The 20,540-nt window shown below is 31.7% G+C and overlaps 1 protein-coding gene across 1 annotated transcript; it reads right to left on the bottom strand.

Moving 5' to 3' along the window:
- Window positions 1–759: 759 nt before the first annotated feature.
- LOC123707568 (synaptotagmin-4) lies at window positions 760–19,808 on the bottom strand. Its single transcript, XM_045657719.1, has 10 exons — window positions 19,644–19,808; window positions 9,930–10,052; window positions 8,920–9,092; window positions 8,441–8,595; window positions 6,393–6,527; window positions 5,950–6,063; window positions 5,544–5,655; window positions 4,507–4,634; window positions 3,759–3,951; window positions 760–3,141 (listed from the first exon to the last, which is right to left on the bottom strand). Exons 1-10 carry the CDS (start codon window positions 19,690–19,692, stop codon window positions 3,025–3,027), a joined length of 1,299 nt encoding a protein of 432 aa, XP_045513675.1. The 5' UTR covers window positions 19,693–19,808; the 3' UTR covers window positions 760–3,024.
- Window positions 19,809–20,540: the final 732 nt, after the last annotated feature.

The following is a 20,540-nucleotide window of genomic DNA, read 5'->3' as shown; positions in this document are numbered from 1 at the left end:
CACAGAACATCAAGGACCTAAAAAGAGTAATTGCAGAAGTGTGGCAATGTATTCCTTACATTGTTATTAAAGCATCGTGGAAAGCAGGCCCAGAAGGATTCAAGCTGTGGGTTTGGCAAGAGGTCACATTGTTATAAGGTTTTAAATTTGTAACTTTATTTATTTAAAAGTATAAAAAAAACATGACTTTATTGCCGACCACTTGTTAGTGTTTGGCCGGACGGTCTGATTCAAGGAATTCATCAAAAATGAATGAAGAAAATTGCCAGAATTCACTTATCACGCGTATCACGTTACACTATTGTAGTATATAGACTAGGTCAGACCCATAAGTCTTTTTTTTATTAACTGAAATTGACATTAGAACGTTAATTTCCTTATTTATCCGTTTGCAAAGGTTTATTTATATAATATCGCTTAATCAAGTTCACCAATTTGAGTTAAAAAAGTTCTGACACAGGTCCTTAAATCAGTCATGATAGTTCATGACTGGCTCGACACATTTCGTACCTGAGTTGGACCTGTTTCTCAAAATAGGTATGTATACATAACTTCATCTAACATTAGAGTTATTTGATGGACTGCCACAGAAGCTAGCTGATTATTTTACTATATATTTATACTATACTTTATATATATTATATAAATATTATTTTGTAGGCTTCTTCAGGCCTAGGTCGAAATATATATATATATTCGGCGAAATTGATTATAATAGTTAAAGGGTGTAAATAAAACGAACAATTATTGTGAAAGCACCAGTCAATAATTTAATCACTAAAATTCCTTAGTATACAAAAACTGATACCGGACTGCTGGCCTCCGAAACCCTTAGGTTTTATCAAAAAAACGATTAAAAAAAATTTTATTGCACCTGTGTCGGAAAATATCTTTAATAATTCAATTTAAAAACAATTACATACAAAGTAGATAACAGGTTCACATAGAAATATGAAAGAAATTAAAGGAACTATGTTAATAAGTTATAATAACAAAACATCGGTTAAATATGATAAAAATAAACCTTTAGTAATAATCATATGCAAGATCTAAATGACTAAAACTTTATTAAGGAACTATGACAATTCATAAAATATACGTATGATAGATCCTAAGGATTTACGCTCCTTTATTGTGATTTACCATGAGATTAAGAATGAAAAACAAACCACTTTCTTAAAAACAATAACAAATCAATAGAATCACGTAGATGCCAGATTATTATATCTTAATACCTTGGCTAATCGTATATTCGAACATAATCGTGATTACATCTACCACAATACGAAATACAACAAAAAAATTAATACTAAAGACATTTATACTACGATTACAATGAAATTATCGAGATCAAAACGACTTATATACAAATTGGAATGTATCGGTATGGATATATAATATATACAAATATTCCTTTAATCCAAATATAACGCAAGACTATCAACTTTGAATAATGGTAGGAAACAATGACAGCTCAACTTTCGATGTTGAAAAATAATGTTATACAAAGAAAAATCACAAAATTGTGGGAAGAGCAAAAACTTCTTTTTGCCAAAAAAAAAAAGATAATTACGACTTTATGATTTATAATTATATTACTTTATATAGAGTATGGTGGGTAAATGGAAAGTTGGTATTATTGTATTATCTTACCTTATGTTTACATTAATATGAATTATATCTAGTAAGTCTATGCAAACTTTGTTGAGTGTAATTTCCAGTATGAGATCCGTTCTCAGAGAACTTATGAATCAACACTACCATGGTTTGAAAAAGTATTAAAGATCGTATTAATATATTGCATATCATCTAATAATGACGTAACGTTTTAAAAAAATTTATCATTTTCAAAATCAAATGCGACTGTAATGAAGACGAAAAGGCAACTAATATATATTTTTTTCATATATAGATAGTTCTAGAATGTTATATTATTTAACCCAACAAATTTCGCAAAGACTGTTCAGGATGAACTACTGTGGTCTGGGGCAAAGCGATCTATTGTGAATTGCTAGACATTAAGGTACACGTGACCAAAAACTCTTACGAGTGACTTATGCTAACATTAATATCTCTATAAGTATAAAATAGACTTTTCTATTCTATTTATAATTTATTTGAGTATTACTAGATATGATGATTTAGAACTTATGAACGGCGTTTAGTTATGAAATAAATTAGTGTTTTTTTTCTATTTATTGTACCATTCTAAGAGCGCCTTGAGTGAGGGAAATGAAATGTGCGCTTGTAAAAATTAACCTAACATCTGATAATTCTTTGGAAAACCTGTGCTATACAAATTAAACCAAAGTTTTTAACAAAAAAATCTATTTTTTCGTTGCAATAATGATAAGGTTTTGGCCGAATTAATACTATGTGATAATTTCGTATAAACATCAATTTCTATTAACTACATTTTATTAAAAAAGGAAATATAGAAAAAAATAAGCTTTTGAAAAGCCTAAATCAGAAGCAACTATTTACAAATGGTTTAAAGTATAAAGAGAAATTAATCGCTCGGAAACTAGTGGTTGTTGATAATTTTATTTCCCATTTCCTTTACTCAGCAAGGGCTAAAGCACTAACTAGTTTTTCTTTGTTTTGTGAAGAATGTTTTAAAGAAAGTATATATGTTAAACTGAAATAAAGAAGGCTATATTGAGGGCGTTTATAGTTGGTCCGAGAAAAAACTGTAAACGGTTACAGTGTGAGGATCGGCTCTTAATAGACAAATACTGTGTCAATTGTCATGGTAGTTATATTGTGAGGCAATTGACTTTTAACTTTTAATGTATACAATTTTTGATGCGTGATTTATTCCAATAGAACATCATTTATTTATATATATTTTGTTTTATGCTTTAACCCTTGATAAGTTTCCGTAAAGAAACTTTCGTTTTTACATACATTTTTCCAAGATGAAGACGCGTTGTAATAAAACTGTTGTAACCAAACCTTTAAGTTTGCCCACTAAATAAAATTAAAACAATTAAATAGTGAAGAATGTTATATATAGCCTGCCCTTTACTCCTTAAGCTTGTGCCAGTCAGCAATCTGTCGCCGAGGTGCGGCCTGCACTTCGCGCCAGTGGTGCCGGGCGCTGCCTGTCCCGTTAGCCCCGAGTTCTACGCGACCGATCACCTGATACATATTTTTTTATCAAATACATCTGCAACTGCTGTAGCCTCAATGAAGACGAATTATAACAGAGTAAATAGAGATTAGAGACAAACATAAGGTACCTTTTTGTTAAAGTAAAAACACGAAACAACAAAAGAGGTATTAGGGCGTATTTTATACAAACCTCTTGTATAAAATATGGCACTTGTAGAAATCTCTTTTTATAATTAGGAATTTAATGATTATTTATTTATTGCTTATGCTCTTATTTGTCCTCCTGAATTGTTCCAATCTACAACTCTGCTTCTGCTCAGTAAAACCACTTCAATTGGGTTCCTATTAAAGATGGCATACATAGACAACATCGAAATATTTTTTATTGCATTTACTTAATCCAAAGATCTTTTAGAAAGTACTACTTAAAGAAAGCACGGATGGAGGCCACCTGTTGCACTCAGCCTTTAAATTTAAACTAAAGCGGTCAACTGTCTTCCTAGCATTTTAATTTTGCATTTTTTACCTCATTTTTAGTGACTCGGTCCCAATCCAACACACAATTCGATTTTGCATTGTTTTTACCTCATTCTTAGTGACTCGGTCCCAATCCAACACCCAATTCGATTTTGCATTGTTTTTACCTCATTCTTAGTGACTCGGTCCCAATCCAACACAAGCAGTTCCAGCGAGACGTGGTCCAATGTAGCGTTTGGTGCAGCGGGTACTTCGAACACGAACGACTCATTGAACACGGGGTTCAAGGTTCGCTTCTTCACGTGTGTCTTCTTCTTTGCGATGCGCTGTCCGTTGTATAGCAGGTACATTTTTACGTATCTAGAATGTTTAAACGGTTTTTTTTAAAACGTTTTTAGTTATTTTAATCACTTATAAATTACGTATTATAGGACTAACTATATATATTTATTACATTATAATGTTTGTTGCGTTTTTATACACTTTTCTTCTCTTTTAAGTATTGGGTTTCGTGAACTGCGTCTGGGTTTTATTGGTTTAATAAATAAATTGCAATAAAATATGAATAAATAAAATCACTCGTTAAGTTATGGAACACTCTGAAAGGTAAAAAATATTACTTATTTATACAGCAAACTCATACGAAGGAAAAATAGACACGGCCGATGATGACCGTCGAAAATAAAAAAATAAAAAAATGACAAAGTAATAGAAAGATTAATGTGTACTCTACACGTGCATTGCGTGCTTATATTAGAAACGAATGCGCGAATATATACATTATAAAATAAAATAAAATATGTTTATTATGGAACATAAGATACAAGTATCACTTATTCCACGTCATTAAATTTAATTAAAGACGTTATATTTAAATGGTGTTCTCGTGTACGCTGTTAATATGAATAAACTTACGGATCAGCGAGTCCAGTGACGTCCATCTTGGGCAGATTGCGTGCCTTCAGCAGTACCACAGTGAGTCTTGCGGCGGCCGGTTGCCAGCACAGGGATACCAACACTTCGCCACGACCCACGCTTCGCATCTAAGTTTTTAAAATACAGGAAATATTTATCATTTCCGCGGCGGTACTTGGTTAAAAATCTAGAAGTTTTCGTATGCAATTTCGATTTTAGTCGTTTAGCGTTCATGTTGCAAGTCGGAATTCCAATCGCTATCGCTATTAAGAGGTACATATTACCGAAGCCAGCAATAGACTTTTCTGTTTATGGGTAGATGAACCGTTTGTGTCAATAATAATGTTCAGTTTAGCATCTGGTATAATAAACCACGGGAGCTAATCTTCGAGACTTGTTTGCAGACGCAAAATATATTTTTAATTCCAACAGATGTCATGAACTTAGGATAACCCACTTAAAATTTATTTAAATAATATACATATTTATTACGTCACTCATGTTTACACTTTCATTGAATGCGCTATGGTGAAAGAAGTACCTACTTATAATTAAAGTATTGAAGTCAAATTTTCAAACAACATCAGTGTTATCTTTAAAATGTAATTAGAAAAAAATGTGTGCGTGTACTAGTGTACACACGTAAGAAGTGAAACTTCTTTATGACCTTATTTTTCAAAAAATATTCTACTATATGCAACTTTACAAAAATTGGTTAAATAAAATAAAGTTAGATTAAGTTTAACATAAGGCTTTTATTATCACAGATATGAATACAAATAATAGAATTATTTCATTTTACCTTATTACTACTAAGATTATTACAATCATTGTTATCGTTATTATATATTTTTGTTATTAATGGCTTCGAATCTCTTCAAATCAACCGTGGTAAGGACAAGAAAAAGATGACACGTAACGGAAAAATGTGACGCTACATTTTTTTTCCAACGCCGATAAAGAAGTTTCAATTCAAATTTTTTTCAATTGTATTGTAGATCATTGTACATTTCACTTTATGAAAAAATCTAAGTTACCTTAAGACTACGAGGCTGTATCTCCCTGCACAGAGCCATAGCTTCACCACTCTGCAATTGGAGTGTGGACAATGGAGAGACCACTTCGCCTATTATCTCGTCACGGGAATATCTGGAAATCGATATTTAAGTATTGTAAATGCGTCTGTTTTGTAGACATTTTTCAACACAATACCTACCAATTATTTCTCCAAACTATAGGCAACACATGCAATTACATTTAAAGAAGGTACGTTTTTTCAAGGAAGGATGGTAGGAAGGTAGGAATTTATAATATAAAATCTAGATTGTGTCGAAAGAATATTAAACTAATCTGTACATAATAACAAAATAATATATAATACACGGAAATTTAAAATAAAGATTCATAATTGTGATTTTTATTTTTTTGGCGTATTGTTCGTACCTGTCGAAGCTAAGAACAACAAAGTGCAAAGTGATGCCAGTAAGCTGATGCGGAGCGATTCCATAGAACGTGAAGTCCTCATCGTACACTGGACAACGGGTTTTGCGCACCACTCTGAAAAACCATCATATTTATTAAGGCCTAACAAAAAAATTAAAAAATGATAATAATTACGAACAGAGTTCCTTCCAAACGTACTACTATAGGCGTCAAATACTCGTTTAGTGTTTGATGTTTTAGTCTCCCATTCGATCGATTAATGTGGTAGAACATTTGTTAACTTATAGGCCAATTCAGGATTAATCTGGCCCGTAGACACACACGTGAACTTATAATTTTTAAAATATATCATCACAATTAATATACAAAATTGTATAGAAGTTAAAATATGTAACTTCAAAATTGAAGAACTTGAAAACCTGTTCTTGAAAAAGGTAGCTTACCTAGTTTTGACCTTGTGCTGTTTCTCAGGAAGGAGTTGAAGTTTAACATAAGGGTCGGGACCAGCTGGTTCACGACCTGGCAAATTCTGGCAAGAAACCACTGACACCACCAAAGCACTCTTTACATTTTCATACCTGAAAGAATCATAGACTAGAAAACTGGGTACGTGTGACTTTGTGAATATATATACGAAGTTATGTCATCTCTAAAGTTTTTCTATGCAATCTATAATATCTTCGGATTCTGGGATCTCTCTATATTCTCTTGATAGTAAAACCACTAGTACCGATTAGAAACATATATAGTTATATTTAAAAAATCTAGTCACCAGGAGCTTAATATGCTATTGCTCGAAGTACATAGATACCTTATATGGATGGATCAATACATGCTATTAGCGCTAAGTACTTAGATGCGTGTTAAGTAAAGATACAAGTAAGTAATATTAACCACTAGGTTGTCCTATCTTAACTATGAATATTGATTTCGAATTGGTATAATTGTTTGCTTTTCTGGCACGTATATAAATAGTTTTGTTGGTATTCCGACATAGGAACAGGCGACATATAAATGGCCACATGGCCACAATCCTGAAAAACATGGATTTTCAGGATTAATGCCATAAACAATTAGCAATGTATTTTATCAATACATTAACTCCGATCGAAGCATTTGTTTTAAACGATATTCATATTTCTTACATCCTCTTTGACGATATTTGCAGCACGCATTCTGTCAATGTTATGCCAAACGCCATAAGGTTACATGTAAAACATTTGAATTGTAAAAGAGCTATGCAATGAAAAAAAAATTATATCGTAACAAAAGTCATAATTACTTAATATGGTGGTTAAAATTTCTAATTTTGCGCGCAATATTCTTAATTGCGAGATTGGTCCAGCCGTTCACGCGTGATTTCGTGAATAAGGTTTCATTTTTATATTTCATTTACTGCTATGTTTCCTTAAACCTTTAATTGATTGGACAATCTATTTCGTATCCAAGTTGCAATAATTCTTTCAATAGAGTCTTGTTTATTTTAGCTTATATTCTTATTTAGTACGTATACTTATATTCTGATTAGTTAATGACATTATAATACTATTAGGTACTAATAAAAGGGCTCTATACAAATGCGCTAATCTCGGGAGGTTATGGCTCTATTTTTTATGTTACGAATTTTCATGGAGTTCGTGTATGTAACACGCTATAACAAACTATCAAGCGAAATCTCCAGGCTCAGCTAGTACTAAAACATCGTCGTCAGACTTGTATCGTAAATGGCTATAAAGAGTATTAATGACCCACAGGAAGGTCCGTCGTAAACTGTCTTACGACCTCGGCTTTGAGCGAAATGATGATCGCGAAAACGTAAATAATTCTCTCATATAACACTTCATTCATATAAATTCGTAGATTACTAAAAGCACTTCGATATAGCAAGTTACTTTTTTCAATATAGTTGTGTTTTCAGAGCACCTAAGCCATAACTTTTTGCCACGCTAGAATTAAACATTAATCACCGGTAACAGTGTAAATTATTTTTATAACAGTTAAAGTTTGAATACAAAAATTGTTATCTTGTCAAAAACCAAGTTTCCGATAATTTATTATTTCATAAATAAAGTAAGAGTGAAGCGAAAATAATTGGAACATCCGATTTCTTCGAAAAGCTTTACGTAGGAAGCTTGTACGCAGTTCAATAAAAATCAATTAACATTCTAATTCGAAATTTGATACGTCTGCCTGCACGTGTATTGGGGTGTGGGGTGGTAATATATCGATTTTACGTTAGCTCGACATACTAATAGTTACTGGAAGAAGAACAGTATTGATGTTTCTTTTTTAAAAGTTAAATATGGATAAAAAATACATGACGTATTTGATTTAGTTTATTTTAAGAATTGATAAATAATCATTTAAGAATCAAAATTTAGTTTTTGACATACGCTACATTTCGATACGGTTTAAATCTATTTATTGTTTATTCGATCTTCGGATACCCGGTACCCGTTACATAATATGGTCTATGTAATAGAATACATACCACAGCTTGAAGTGCAGATCTCCTAGTTTTCCATCATTGGTTTCAGGCTCTAAGGGTTTGACCTTCTCGGTGGCGTGGACATCCGCTAGTTCCTTGCTGAGAGGCGTCGGCTCATTCGGAGCAGTTGGAGTGTGAGGGGTTGTGGCTACTGACGGCTATGAGAAAACTAAGAGTTAGTTACAAAAGTTCGTCATAAAAATATTAGTATTTATTGCAGTAATTTCTTAAACATAATATTTAGAAAAAAATACTGATCCCATACTTTATATTCTAAGATATTTATATAAGAGCAACAGTCTGGCTGTCGACGACTGCTAAAAAGTATTCAGAACGCTCTAGTTAAATAAATAATATAATAAAATCAATGTATACTAAATAAGTTACTACATACACTCGTATATATCACAGAAACAAAATTTCAACAAATTAAATAGAAATGTAAATCGTAGAAATATTTGTAATTAGATGATTTAAAATACCGGGTTGGGTGTATGAGGACGTGGGGGAGACGTGGGTTGCGGTTGCGGCGGGACAGCGGCGGTTGGCGAAGGCGACTTGCGTAAGTAGTGTGTAGCTGAGCCAGGCGATCGAACAGCTGTCGCACGACGGGGTGGCTGGAACACCAGCGCTTTGTCGGGGCCTCGCTTTCCACCTACGAATACCATCGTATCACAACCCTATACTGTATACCCAAAGCCATGGACAAATATGAGCTATTGTCATTTGAAATAACGACTTTCTGTTGGTCCATTTATTTAAATTGGTTTTATATTTGACGGCTTTAATAATATAACTTGCTGTTACGCTTACACACTTTCAATCTATGGAAGGAAAATAAAATCCGTAGTTACATGAAGACAATTATTTTATAATACACTAGCTGCCCCCGCAAAATTCGTTTCTCCTTGAGTTGCCTTAATACCGTGACCCGAAAGAATAATTTCACTGTATTATCGTCACTATAATTTGAATTTGATTTACACTTCGGTCTAAGTAACACGTGGTTGGCTATGCTAACACCAAAAATTAAAAAAGTAGAAATAATTGAATTTCACGGTATTTCGTTTACTACAAAATAAATTTAATTTATACATTAGCCTCAATAACACGTGATAATCCTGATATTGAATTGTAGCTAATATGAGACATTTGTCGGTTTACCATAGCAGTGCCATCTATTGATTACTTACTCAATCCAGTCGAAAAGTATCGACATCTGTTAGAATCTTTTGGAGCTGACAGATAAATGTGACTGTCAATTAATTATAGACAAATAATGAACAATAAAATAAAATTGCATCTCTTAAGTTGGACCAGACTGCTCACGGTGTGCCAATTTAAATTAAAATCGGTTAAGTAGTTTAGGAGTCCATCGCGGACAAACATCGTGACAGGAGATTTATATATATTAAGATTAAGAATTATTTATAACGGGCCTTTGGAAAGGTCAATATACTTTTTATCACAGAGAATAAAAATAATTTCTTACCAAGTTTGTGAGCAAGCGAAGACCTCCTCCGAGCCACCCAGCATGCGACGGCGGCTAATATCACCGCTAACAAAGCCGCACCTACTACAAGAACCCAAAACGTTGCGCTGTGCCATTCGCCAGCTGAAACAAGGAAATAAAACAGCGTCGTAATAAAATACAGTCTAAAAATAGTTTAATTGCTAAGTGTTTATATTACCCCTTTCAAGGCATTAGAGACGTAGAGGGTAGCGAGCGTAGATATCGTGCCTCGTTCTACCCCACTACTCACTTTACGCGAGTACAGAGCATAAATATTACTAACGTAGATTATACTTTTGAAAAACGTAAAAATAGTAACACTTTTAAAATTAGAACCTCAAAAACCGAAAATCCTTTGATGTAATCACAATGAATACGGTTTGTACATTACAAAGAAATCAAGCACACCCACTCTGATATGATTAAAGTCCTTTTCGATTTCTGTTTTTTCTGATCTCAGCTATTTAGAACTTCGTAGAAACAGTATTTGAAATATATAATAGTATATGTAATGAAATTGTATAAACGAACATTTTTATGTACCTAATCAAAACTATAACTTAACAATTTTATACACCTATAAAGTATAAGTAACTATTAATCGATTCGTTATATGTTTCTAAGGCGACCTACATTTGCCCGAAATAACCCGAGGCATTGCAACATAAACGTAAATACAGCCTTCATTACCTGGAATGTCGCGAGACGGGTTTTAATAAACAAGGCAATGTCACGTCCTCTGAGCCTCTGATGCCCTGGTACTCAGGGTCTATGTTAAGAATTCAATATTTTACGTTGTTCAAGTTCTTTGTATTTTATTTAGTTCGTCTGTTAGTGTTTTCTATAACACTAACAGACCACCATTTCGTGTTTACTACTACCTTTACACCCTGTAAAGCTAGTCGACGTAAATGGTAAAATACAATGTGTTGTCATATCAGTGAGTAATAAAAAAAACTTTTATATGAGACTTTTAAATAAATATTTTTTTTGCTTAGAGTGTAAAATAATAAAATCAAATAAATTTTATCGTTGTTTTCTTAAAGAAATATTTTTTATTATTTCTATATTAAGCAGTTTCATCTTGAAGTTTGCGAATAATTAAAATGCGATATAAGGGTAAATTTAATTAAAGGTTACAATACTTGCAGGTCTTCCATACTATGTTAGAAAATAGTAAGGCAATTAGCACGGCGATAATTCTTCAAAATTATAACTTTCAAAGTCATGGTATGTTCCGAGAAATCGGACATAACTTAAGATTCCAGTTGTTATGTAAATATAATTGATTAAGCAAAGCTGTAGCAATACAAAAAGTTATGTATTCGAAATCATAACGTATCCGCCAGTGGCTTATCCCATACTAAAAATACGGATGGCTTGGAAACAAAGCCGAATGCGAAATAGGAATGAAATAGAATTCATAACCTAAATATTGGAGGCTTTGAGAATAAATAGGACTTTGAAAAGGTCGTACGAATTGGTCGGACTTCTATTGTTTAAGAATTTATCACGGGCTCTGCCAAGGTATAATTTATGCCTACTTCAACATTTAAGCCAAAACTTTCAGATCTTTAATACATAAAACGTATCCTAGTCAACTCAATGTAAATAATTAACTAAAAGATAATAATTAGGCCTACAGACAAGACAAACAAGGTTAAGGATTGTAAATACTTCTTGGTTATAAATAGTATAGGTTATAATAGTTTTTCTCCTTTTTTGCTTAGTTCCTTAAATGGAATTCTCTAAATATTTAAGTAATTACAAATTCACTCTTCTCAAGTCTATCATGTACGATCTCAAAAGCAAGAACAAAGCACCTACTTAGAGAATATATTTGTGCTGTTACAGTACAAAACTATGTAACAAAATATCGTATAATGACGTCCTTTGTTGGGAAGAAGAAAGGCTTATTAAACATCGCTCTTATATGCGTAGTCTGCCGTAGGTGATGTCTACGAAGTCAGACATATCGTAGCATTATGTGAAGAATTTCATTCATGTGAAGAAAAATTTAATTTTCACCCGTATATGGTATACAATATCATTATTTTTTGTAGCAAACGAAACGCAATCTAATAAATTATATAATATATATTTTTTCGCACTTTTTTACTTTTATTAGACAAATTAAAATATCTACATCTAGTTAACTACGATTACATAGTCGTCATAGTATTTGTGATGCTCAAATTATCTAATAATACTTCACTAAAGGAGGTCCTAAATTATTTATTTAAAGCTAAGTATAAAAATAAAACTAATGAAAGGTCAATATAGTTTAAATGTCAACAATAAGGCATTGAAATCGAATCAAGTTTTACATCGTAGCTAAGTTAATAATTAGCTATAAAATTATAGAATGGTTTCTTCGGAACTTTATCGAAACGAAGCTTTTTATTGTGAGTGGGATTTGCCAGGGGTTTAAATGGTTCGTGGATACATTAGATGAAGGTTTAGAATATATATAAATCTAGCCTAGTCTTCGTCGCCAGATTATTAGATGAAAGCTTATTAAGATTTATCCCCTTAGAAAATTTGACGCGCTCGGTTAAATATTTTTTCTCATTTTCAACCCTTACGACCCCCATCATGCAAACAATCTGATTAACATATACATAATTAAAATACGTAGGGCATGCATGCTATCAATCTGACGCGCTCGGGTACATCCATGGCAGTCTTTTTTACATTTTTGAAAAACTATAGCCTCCCCACCGATGAAAAGGGATACATTACATATATTGTTATTGTTATTATCTAGGCTTCGCAACAAAATAACTCTCTATAATGCTCGAATAAATCACCATTTACCATCGTGGGCTCCCCTTCTATATAGGAATAAATGCCTGTTGAATTTTGTTAACAAACAAATACATAATAATTATAAATTACAAATTTGAATACATTTGACATGGAACACAACGGATTCTTAGTGGGAATTGGTCTGATGCTAAGACAATAATGTGATTGACGGGTTGCCTGGGTAAAGTACTAAGGGAAGAAATAAATTAAGAATTATATTATTGTCAAACTCATCAAGCTAGTTCATTATTCTGATACTTTTTAACATTAACATACATGTATGTTGAGTGTGCCATTTATATATATACTCGTAGATAGAGTGTGTTAGATTCTCTGTCAGCTGCAACAAGACGACTTGAAATCGATAAGACTGCGGCCGATAAATTATTCTTTAGTCAGTGACCCCTTTTAACCAGCTCTAAACTTCAAAGGGTTGTAATATTAATAAGTTTGAAACTCATGCAGCAGAAGCTTTATAAAGTCTTCAGAATTCAAAACGAAATAACAAACCTATATTGCAAGAAATAACCTCAATTAACAACTTAGTTTAGTAAAACTTTAACAATCATGATAGAAAATTAAATTATTTTTTAAGATTCTACATAGTAAGTAAAACCTACCTTATAGCTTATGTTTTATAATATAATATGTAAAATATCCAATATCAGAGTGTTATGTTATCCTAGGTAAAAGTTTAATTATAGCAAAGTAAAACTGCAATTTGTATTAAGATATTGGACCTGCGTCACAAAATCAATTCCACATCGAGGCGCTTCTGAGATTAATGTAATAAGTTATAACCTCCCACGCGACCCTAACGTTAAAAAGGATGTAGAAAGGATAAACATAACCTTTTCTAGACGACATTGAGAGACTTTCATAATGAAACTGCGTGACATAAAATTCTTTAGGAAATTAGTTACATTAACAATATTTATTTTGTTACCGCGTGGAGCAGCAAGTGGAATTTTTATTTATTTATTAAGTCTTCGATGCAGAAACGTAATACAATTGACAGAAATAAATGAAAAGCAGGGCAACTAGCGGCCTTATAGCTTTCGAGCTATCTCTTCCACTCAGGGTAAAAAAATAAATTAGGTAAGCATGAATTGCAAAAATACATAATACACGTACGTATAGTTATTAAGACAAAACTAAAATGGTAACAAAAAACTAAACTAAAAAAGGACATGAAAAAGAAAAAGTGCACATGAACCACGATAATTTTAGATCAGTCAGGATACGATGTGGACAGGTAATGTATGTCCAGTAGAGATTTAAAGGAAAATAGTGAATGAGCTTAGCGAATAGGGACAGTAAATGAATTCCAAAGCCACAGAAACCATAATTCTACAATGGTAGTTTTACAGCAGTTACCACCAATTTTTTTTGATTTGGTTAGTAATTGCATCGCCTCATTTAAATTAGATGAATTAGACGATATCATGGCAATTATCTCTTATATAACTTTCTATACATCTATGGAGTGTCATAATTTTAGATGTTTTTAATAAACAAATAGTCAGTATATATCAAGTGCTCTTTTTAGTTTTGATGAAAATAATGTTTTCTGTACCACTCAGCCACGTGTTTCATCCCACTTGTCCCTTGTTTATGCCGGGACACGTGAGGGATATTATGGGACGCACTTTATTTTACTTAAATAGCACTAGGGTTGAGTTTGAGTATGGTGAAGGGTTTTACAGTTTTTATACTAAAAAGAGCACGTAACAACCGACCTTAATTTATATAAGATAGATTTTTAAAGCTCTAATAAGTTGCAATTTACATGTCTGAGAAATTGAAAAGGAATAATTATTTAAAAAATATGTGCGTGTACTAGACACACTTAAGTGAAACTTCTTTATGACCTTATTTTTCGAAATTAAATTATCTCTAATGATATCAAAATAGTTTCGGTCTATTAATAGCTTAACTGAGAACTGTTTGACCTCTAGTTGGCTCTTCCACAATCTTCAGACCTTCCAATTCTTTAAAAAAAAATTATACTACTCTTATTAGGTCATTATGTAACTTAAAAGCTTATGATTTTAATTAAGTTGTATAATACGATTTCGTAAGGTTAATGAAAACCCGTAATGCCATGGATAATGCAACGGACAAAAATCAGTCTTAAAAAAAGCCTTTTATTTTTTGCAAAAAAAAAGTAAAGTTAAGTCAATCCGACTATAATATTTAAAATAAAATAAATTACGCTTATTTATAGAACCCCTCCACAGGCCTCTTCCATGGATCTCCAGGTATATCTGCCATGGGCAAATGGGTCCTGCTCATCTCCATTTAAGCTTTAGAGATTTTAGGGCGTCGGTAGCTGTAGTAAAGCTTCTCATTTTTGTGAGTCTTATTTTATTGATTTTTCTAATTTTAAGCATGCTTGTAGAACCCCGTTGAGAAGTTCAGATTTTTCTTTTTAAATTGTCTGTATATTTCCAACTCTACCTCCAAATATACCAATCTCCTTACATTTACATTGGCTTCCTAACAAAATACAAGTGAAGCCAACGCAAAAACAAGAAATAATATTTGAAAAAAGCAAGCTTCTTTAATTAAATGGATTACTCAATCGGGGAAACCCAACAAATGCAAAAAGTCCAACAAACTACGTTATAACTTCTGATTAGATTTTTATTTAACTGATGGAATAAAATACCCTTTGTCACATATTTGGCGATTGGCAAACTGAAAATCCTAGAGTCTAGACTATATTATTTTTATTTAGATCGTAAGTAAACATTTGGTTAGAATGTCACTTGTAAATGGTGTACAGTTTTCAAACATAACGCGATAAATTATACCAGTAGTTAGCCGACACACGAACGCCTAATGAAATAAATAATCACACATTAATGTTAACCGAAAATTAGCCTAATAACAGCTGTTTAAACGATTAATTATACCGCACTGTGTTCAGTGATTAAATTTTAATTAAAAAATAAATCAATGGCGTTACAACCTTTTTAGGTCTGGGCCTCAGATTTTTGTATCTGTTTTATGATCATTTTTAAATTGAATGGGCAAGGGGATCAGCCTTCTGTGCCTGACGCACGCCGTCGACTTTTTGGGTCTAAGGCAAGTCGGTTTCCTCACGATGACTTCCTTCACCGTTCGAGCTAATGTTAAATGCGCACATAGAAAGAAAATCCATTGGTGCACACCCGGGAATCGAACATACGCCCTCAGCGATGAGCGTCGCACGCTGAAGCCACTAGGCCAACACTGCTCTTTTAATTAGTAAAATATATTTTTTAATATTAATATGAAATCAAAGTTTAATCAATTGTGATTTAATTTTAACTACGTACCTAATTTAATAAATTGTTTAACCTTTTATTAACCTAAGCATCCGCAATTTCAGAGGACACAGGGCATATGGAACTCGACACACTCCAGACAATATATTGCTCAGAGAGCCGGTTGGGCTATATAGCCTAAATCCAATAAACATGGAGTTTCCACATTACTGTCACAGACGAGTCGCAGTACTGCGAAAGAGGTCCCTTTGATATTCTACATTAAATAAACCAAAAAGATAATGGAAACTATCAATAATTAGTCAACATTACGACAATAAATATAAAGTCATTTGTTTTGATTATTCCATTTCTATACAGTATAACGAAGTCAAAATATTTTAACATTTTTTATCTGACACTTATTAATGTTAGGTAAAAATACAACAATACGTTGAACGCAAAATGGCGCCAAAATGTATAGGGCATCACCGCGCATGCGCAGCTAGCAATACCGGACACTACTCGTTAGCCAAATTGGAAATTAATTATATAAAATAGGATGGGACCTCCATAGTGACAAACCTTTTTAAATATAGAAATCATAAAATTGTGTTTTCTAATAACGATGATAATATTGATGAACCTAAAAAAATATGTTATATTTTTTAATTATGTTTATGTTAATAATTCTATCACACTCTAAGGGTTCAAAAGGAAATTAAAATTAAATTGAGAAACTAACGAAATCAAACACATTTTTAATAAGGTATTTCAACTACGCACCATTATGCTTCAATTTAAATGTTAATTTTTTTTTAAATGTAAGTTCTTAAAATTTAACCTAAGTTCTGAAAATAATATCTTAACGCCTGCAAGTCATTTGAGACTGTAATATGTACTAAGCTTATTATTGCCGCTTACTGTCAATGATACATGTAGCAAATAAATTATTAATATAAATGAACATACAAGATTTCAAAACGTATTTATGGAAATAGAAATAAATATCTAATAACAAGATAGTTGCTCTATGCCTTCTTGTTAAATATTTTCACAAATATGTAGAAATATTTTTTTACGATAGTACTCGTAGTTATAGTAGCAACCAAGTAGTTGTAAGTAGTAGCAAGTAAGCACTGTATTATGCAGAGTAAGACAAACTGGAGTAGAAAAAATTATTTGATATGTTCAGTGAGCTTTATGTGTATTTTAATCTACTCCGCATTCATAATCAGGGATCCATTTTCTTTAAGGCTCTGTAAGGCCTTGTTTAAAAGGAAAACCTTGTAACTACAATACAGAGTACCTACTGTTAGGGTTGTAGCGTTTTCTTGTAAGAATGTTTTTTGTTCTTAAACAGCCCTTATAAATTAAATATGACGGACACTAAAAATCTTTAAAAATTAAGATGTATTACGTAAACGTACAAAATATATACTTTTACCGTATTACCAAATACATTAAAGTAAACTGAATAACTTCAAGTTTTGAGTGTGAAGATTCTTATGAAAAGAAACAACACCTATATTTGTAAACTGTTTTACAAATATAGGTCTTGTTTCTTTTAATAAAATGTCCTGAATTTATGAGTTTGTGACAAATATATTTATACAATAATATAAGATATATTGTATTAAACATATGGTGACAAATAAACTGAATATGTACTAGATTACGTACCTGAATACTTACTTGTTTAGATGCATAGCTAAACTTGACATTATCAATAAAATCATGTAACATGACATTGGTAAAACCCCACAAGTTTGTTGATACACAGGTCAGCGGTCAAGTAAGGCAAGGTATTCGATCCAAGTTCTTTATTAATATTCTAGACACTTCTAAAACGAAATTTCCTCTGGCGCATTTGCTGATAAAGCTAATTTTCTAACTGCTATCTATCCTTTTGTGTTTCGTCGAGACTATAGAAATTTTCATTTTCTGTTTTTTGAAACAGGAGGTTACGACACTTTGAGTACACGGTAAGAGTAGCCTTTAATATTTTTTTAATGTTAATTTATGATTTATATCTTATAAGACCTCATTGGATAATGAATGGATGAATAAATGGTTTCTAATTTTAAATGAATACATCCAAAATCAGTATGCCTATATTAAATTGTTTACGGAAACGATAGTTATCTCCCTTTTTTCCTTGCTTAATTAGTGAAAGTATAACTATTCATTTGCTAATTACAAGCGCAAAAATATAAAGCTAGTAAAGAGGCTTTATATAAATGAGGTTGTTGTAAAATAAGTTTTATCATATAAAATACAGAGCGAGCGTAAAATTTAAATAGCTTCAAAAGCTCGTTACTGAAGAGTTTTTATCCTACTTCAATCCTCAAGCAAATGTGACTCAGACAAACTTGACGGCAAAGTTTTATATTAAAGAGGCAGGATTAAAAAAGTATAAATATAAACAATATTTAGTCTTCTATAACGGTTAAATAAAGCGAATTACATTATTTAGTTAACTTGACGTATTACTTTATTTTTCCACAGACCATAGTTATCCTGGCAAGTGACAAACCATGTTATGTGAAAAGTCTTGATATGTTAAATAATTTAAGTATGAGTATCGTTATTGATTACCATTGTTTGCTCTTGAGAAACGCAATACAGCTTAATGATTACCAGTATGACGATATCTATTAACTTGTCCATGAAATAATCGTTGAAAATTTAATTAATTTTGTTTGATATTATAATATATACTAAAAGAATAACGAGTAGATTTCTAAGTAATTAACTGAAAAATACTGGACCTTTTAAAAAAATATTTCACTTCAGAAAGCTATATTTTTTCTGAGTATCAGCTATAAGTATTTCGACATATAAAATATATATACTTTCGTCGTGTGAAACGGTACGATAGATAGAATTATAAAATACATAATCGAATTGGTAGGTTATGTTGTATATGAGTGTAAATTGTTGTTATTATAATTATCAAATGTCTAGAAATGAGTTTTGATGATGAAATTTTAAAATAAAATTTTTCGTTAGTTCGTTGTAGTATAGTAATAAATATTGATTTGTGAATGATTCATATTATAGGCTTACTGAATTTGAGTCTTTAATTACCCTATTAGATGTAAATTCAGTATTTTAGCTATATCTCCTTATTATATTCGTTTTATCATTAATGTCTACATAATAAAGTACGTCTAAAAATCAATTCATTTTCTAATTTAGAATTAATAAAACAAAAATTACGTCAAATTATATTATTTACATTTTACATGTAATAACCGAAGCTAAATTTTCACAGATTATGTATAGACTTTAAAGTTTTAAATTTACTCATTGCGTAGAAAATTGTAATCGGTCAAGACAGATACAAATCTTCGTTCATCAAATGTCTATTTTTTAATAAAAAATCTAGTGGGAGTTTTTGTCCTTATTATATGACATACAAAATTTACATACATATTGATCTGATTAGCAATATACTATATCACATAGTCAAACTGCGCGTAACTTTATCGTCTATCAATTTATTACTATTATTATAACTTTATATATTATATTATACTTTCTTAATATTAAGCAACGTAAAGTGACTATCTCACTTCAAAGTTATTCTAAGCAGCTACGTATTACGTATCGTCTTTATATTATTACTTACAGGATTCTATGGGAGTTATGTCAGGTCCCTCAGCAGCCAAAATCTTCATGGTTATGGCGCCCGGTAAGACACTACTTGACACCGACACCTTGAATACTTTAAGTAACGAATAATAAGAAAAATATTCCTCTGTGATACGCGAAAATAACTGCGACCCAACAGGCTGTTATTGCACTATTGATTATGGAAGCGGAGGGTAGACGCACGCGTACTAGCCTCTGAATGACGCATGCGTCCCTATAGCGGAGTTGCCAGCGCAAATTAGCGTTGTATACTCAAAATTATCTTTATTAATAAGCTAGATGTTGCTGTTTAGACGATTACAAAACGTTTTAGTACTTAGTTGTCAACACCTACGTTTGGCTATAATATAATTTTGTTTTGGTTTAGTATTGGTATTTAAAGCAGGAGTTTATTGACAGAGTGTTAAATTGGTAATTTGAAGTTTATTTAATAAAAAGATATTTGGTTACTAGCTAGCATGAGCCTTTAATTAATAAAAAAACCTGTTACCGTTGACGTACGTTACGTTCAATGTTGACGTACGTACAAATATTTTTTTAAATCATTAATTTAATTTTAGAACTGCTCATGAACCTAGACAAAGATTTTGTGATAATATCTATAGATTTAAATACCTACTTTAATTAATGTTGGCAACCCTGACGAAGCGGATTTACGTCCTACTTTCATATGTCAAAAAATGAATCCGGTTCACAACGCGCGCTTTTCATGAAGTCTTCATTACAATGATGATATAAACAGGCTCATAATTAGTTTCTTCTATAGCAAGCTCGTATCGTATATTACGAGTGCTAATATTTTTACTGTACTTGATATAATATAAATAACAAGTGTTTTTTTGTTTGTGTTTTTCTTACTTGTACTGCTGAAATC

This window comes from Pieris brassicae, chromosome 3 (assembly GCF_905147105.1).
Source record: "Pieris brassicae chromosome 3, ilPieBrab1.1, whole genome shotgun sequence".
NCBI classification, from domain to species: domain Eukaryota; kingdom Metazoa; phylum Arthropoda; class Insecta; order Lepidoptera; family Pieridae; genus Pieris; species Pieris brassicae.
The sequence above is the reverse complement of the archived record's forward strand: the minus strand, read 5'-3'. Positions and strand labels throughout refer to the sequence as shown.

Coding starts and splice junctions, on each gene's coding strand:
- LOC123707568 (XM_045657719.1), bottom strand. CDS start 19,692: ATGAAGATTTTGGCTGCTGAGGGACCTGACATAACTCCCATAGAATCC. Junction 9,093..9,929: donor TTCGCTTGCTCACAAACTTG/GTAAGAAATTAT, acceptor TGGTATTCGTAG/GTGGAAAGCGAGGCCCCGAC. Junction 3,952..4,506: donor GTCACTGGACTCGCTGATCC/GTAAGTTTATTC, acceptor TAAACATTCTAG/ATACGTAAAAATGTACCTGC.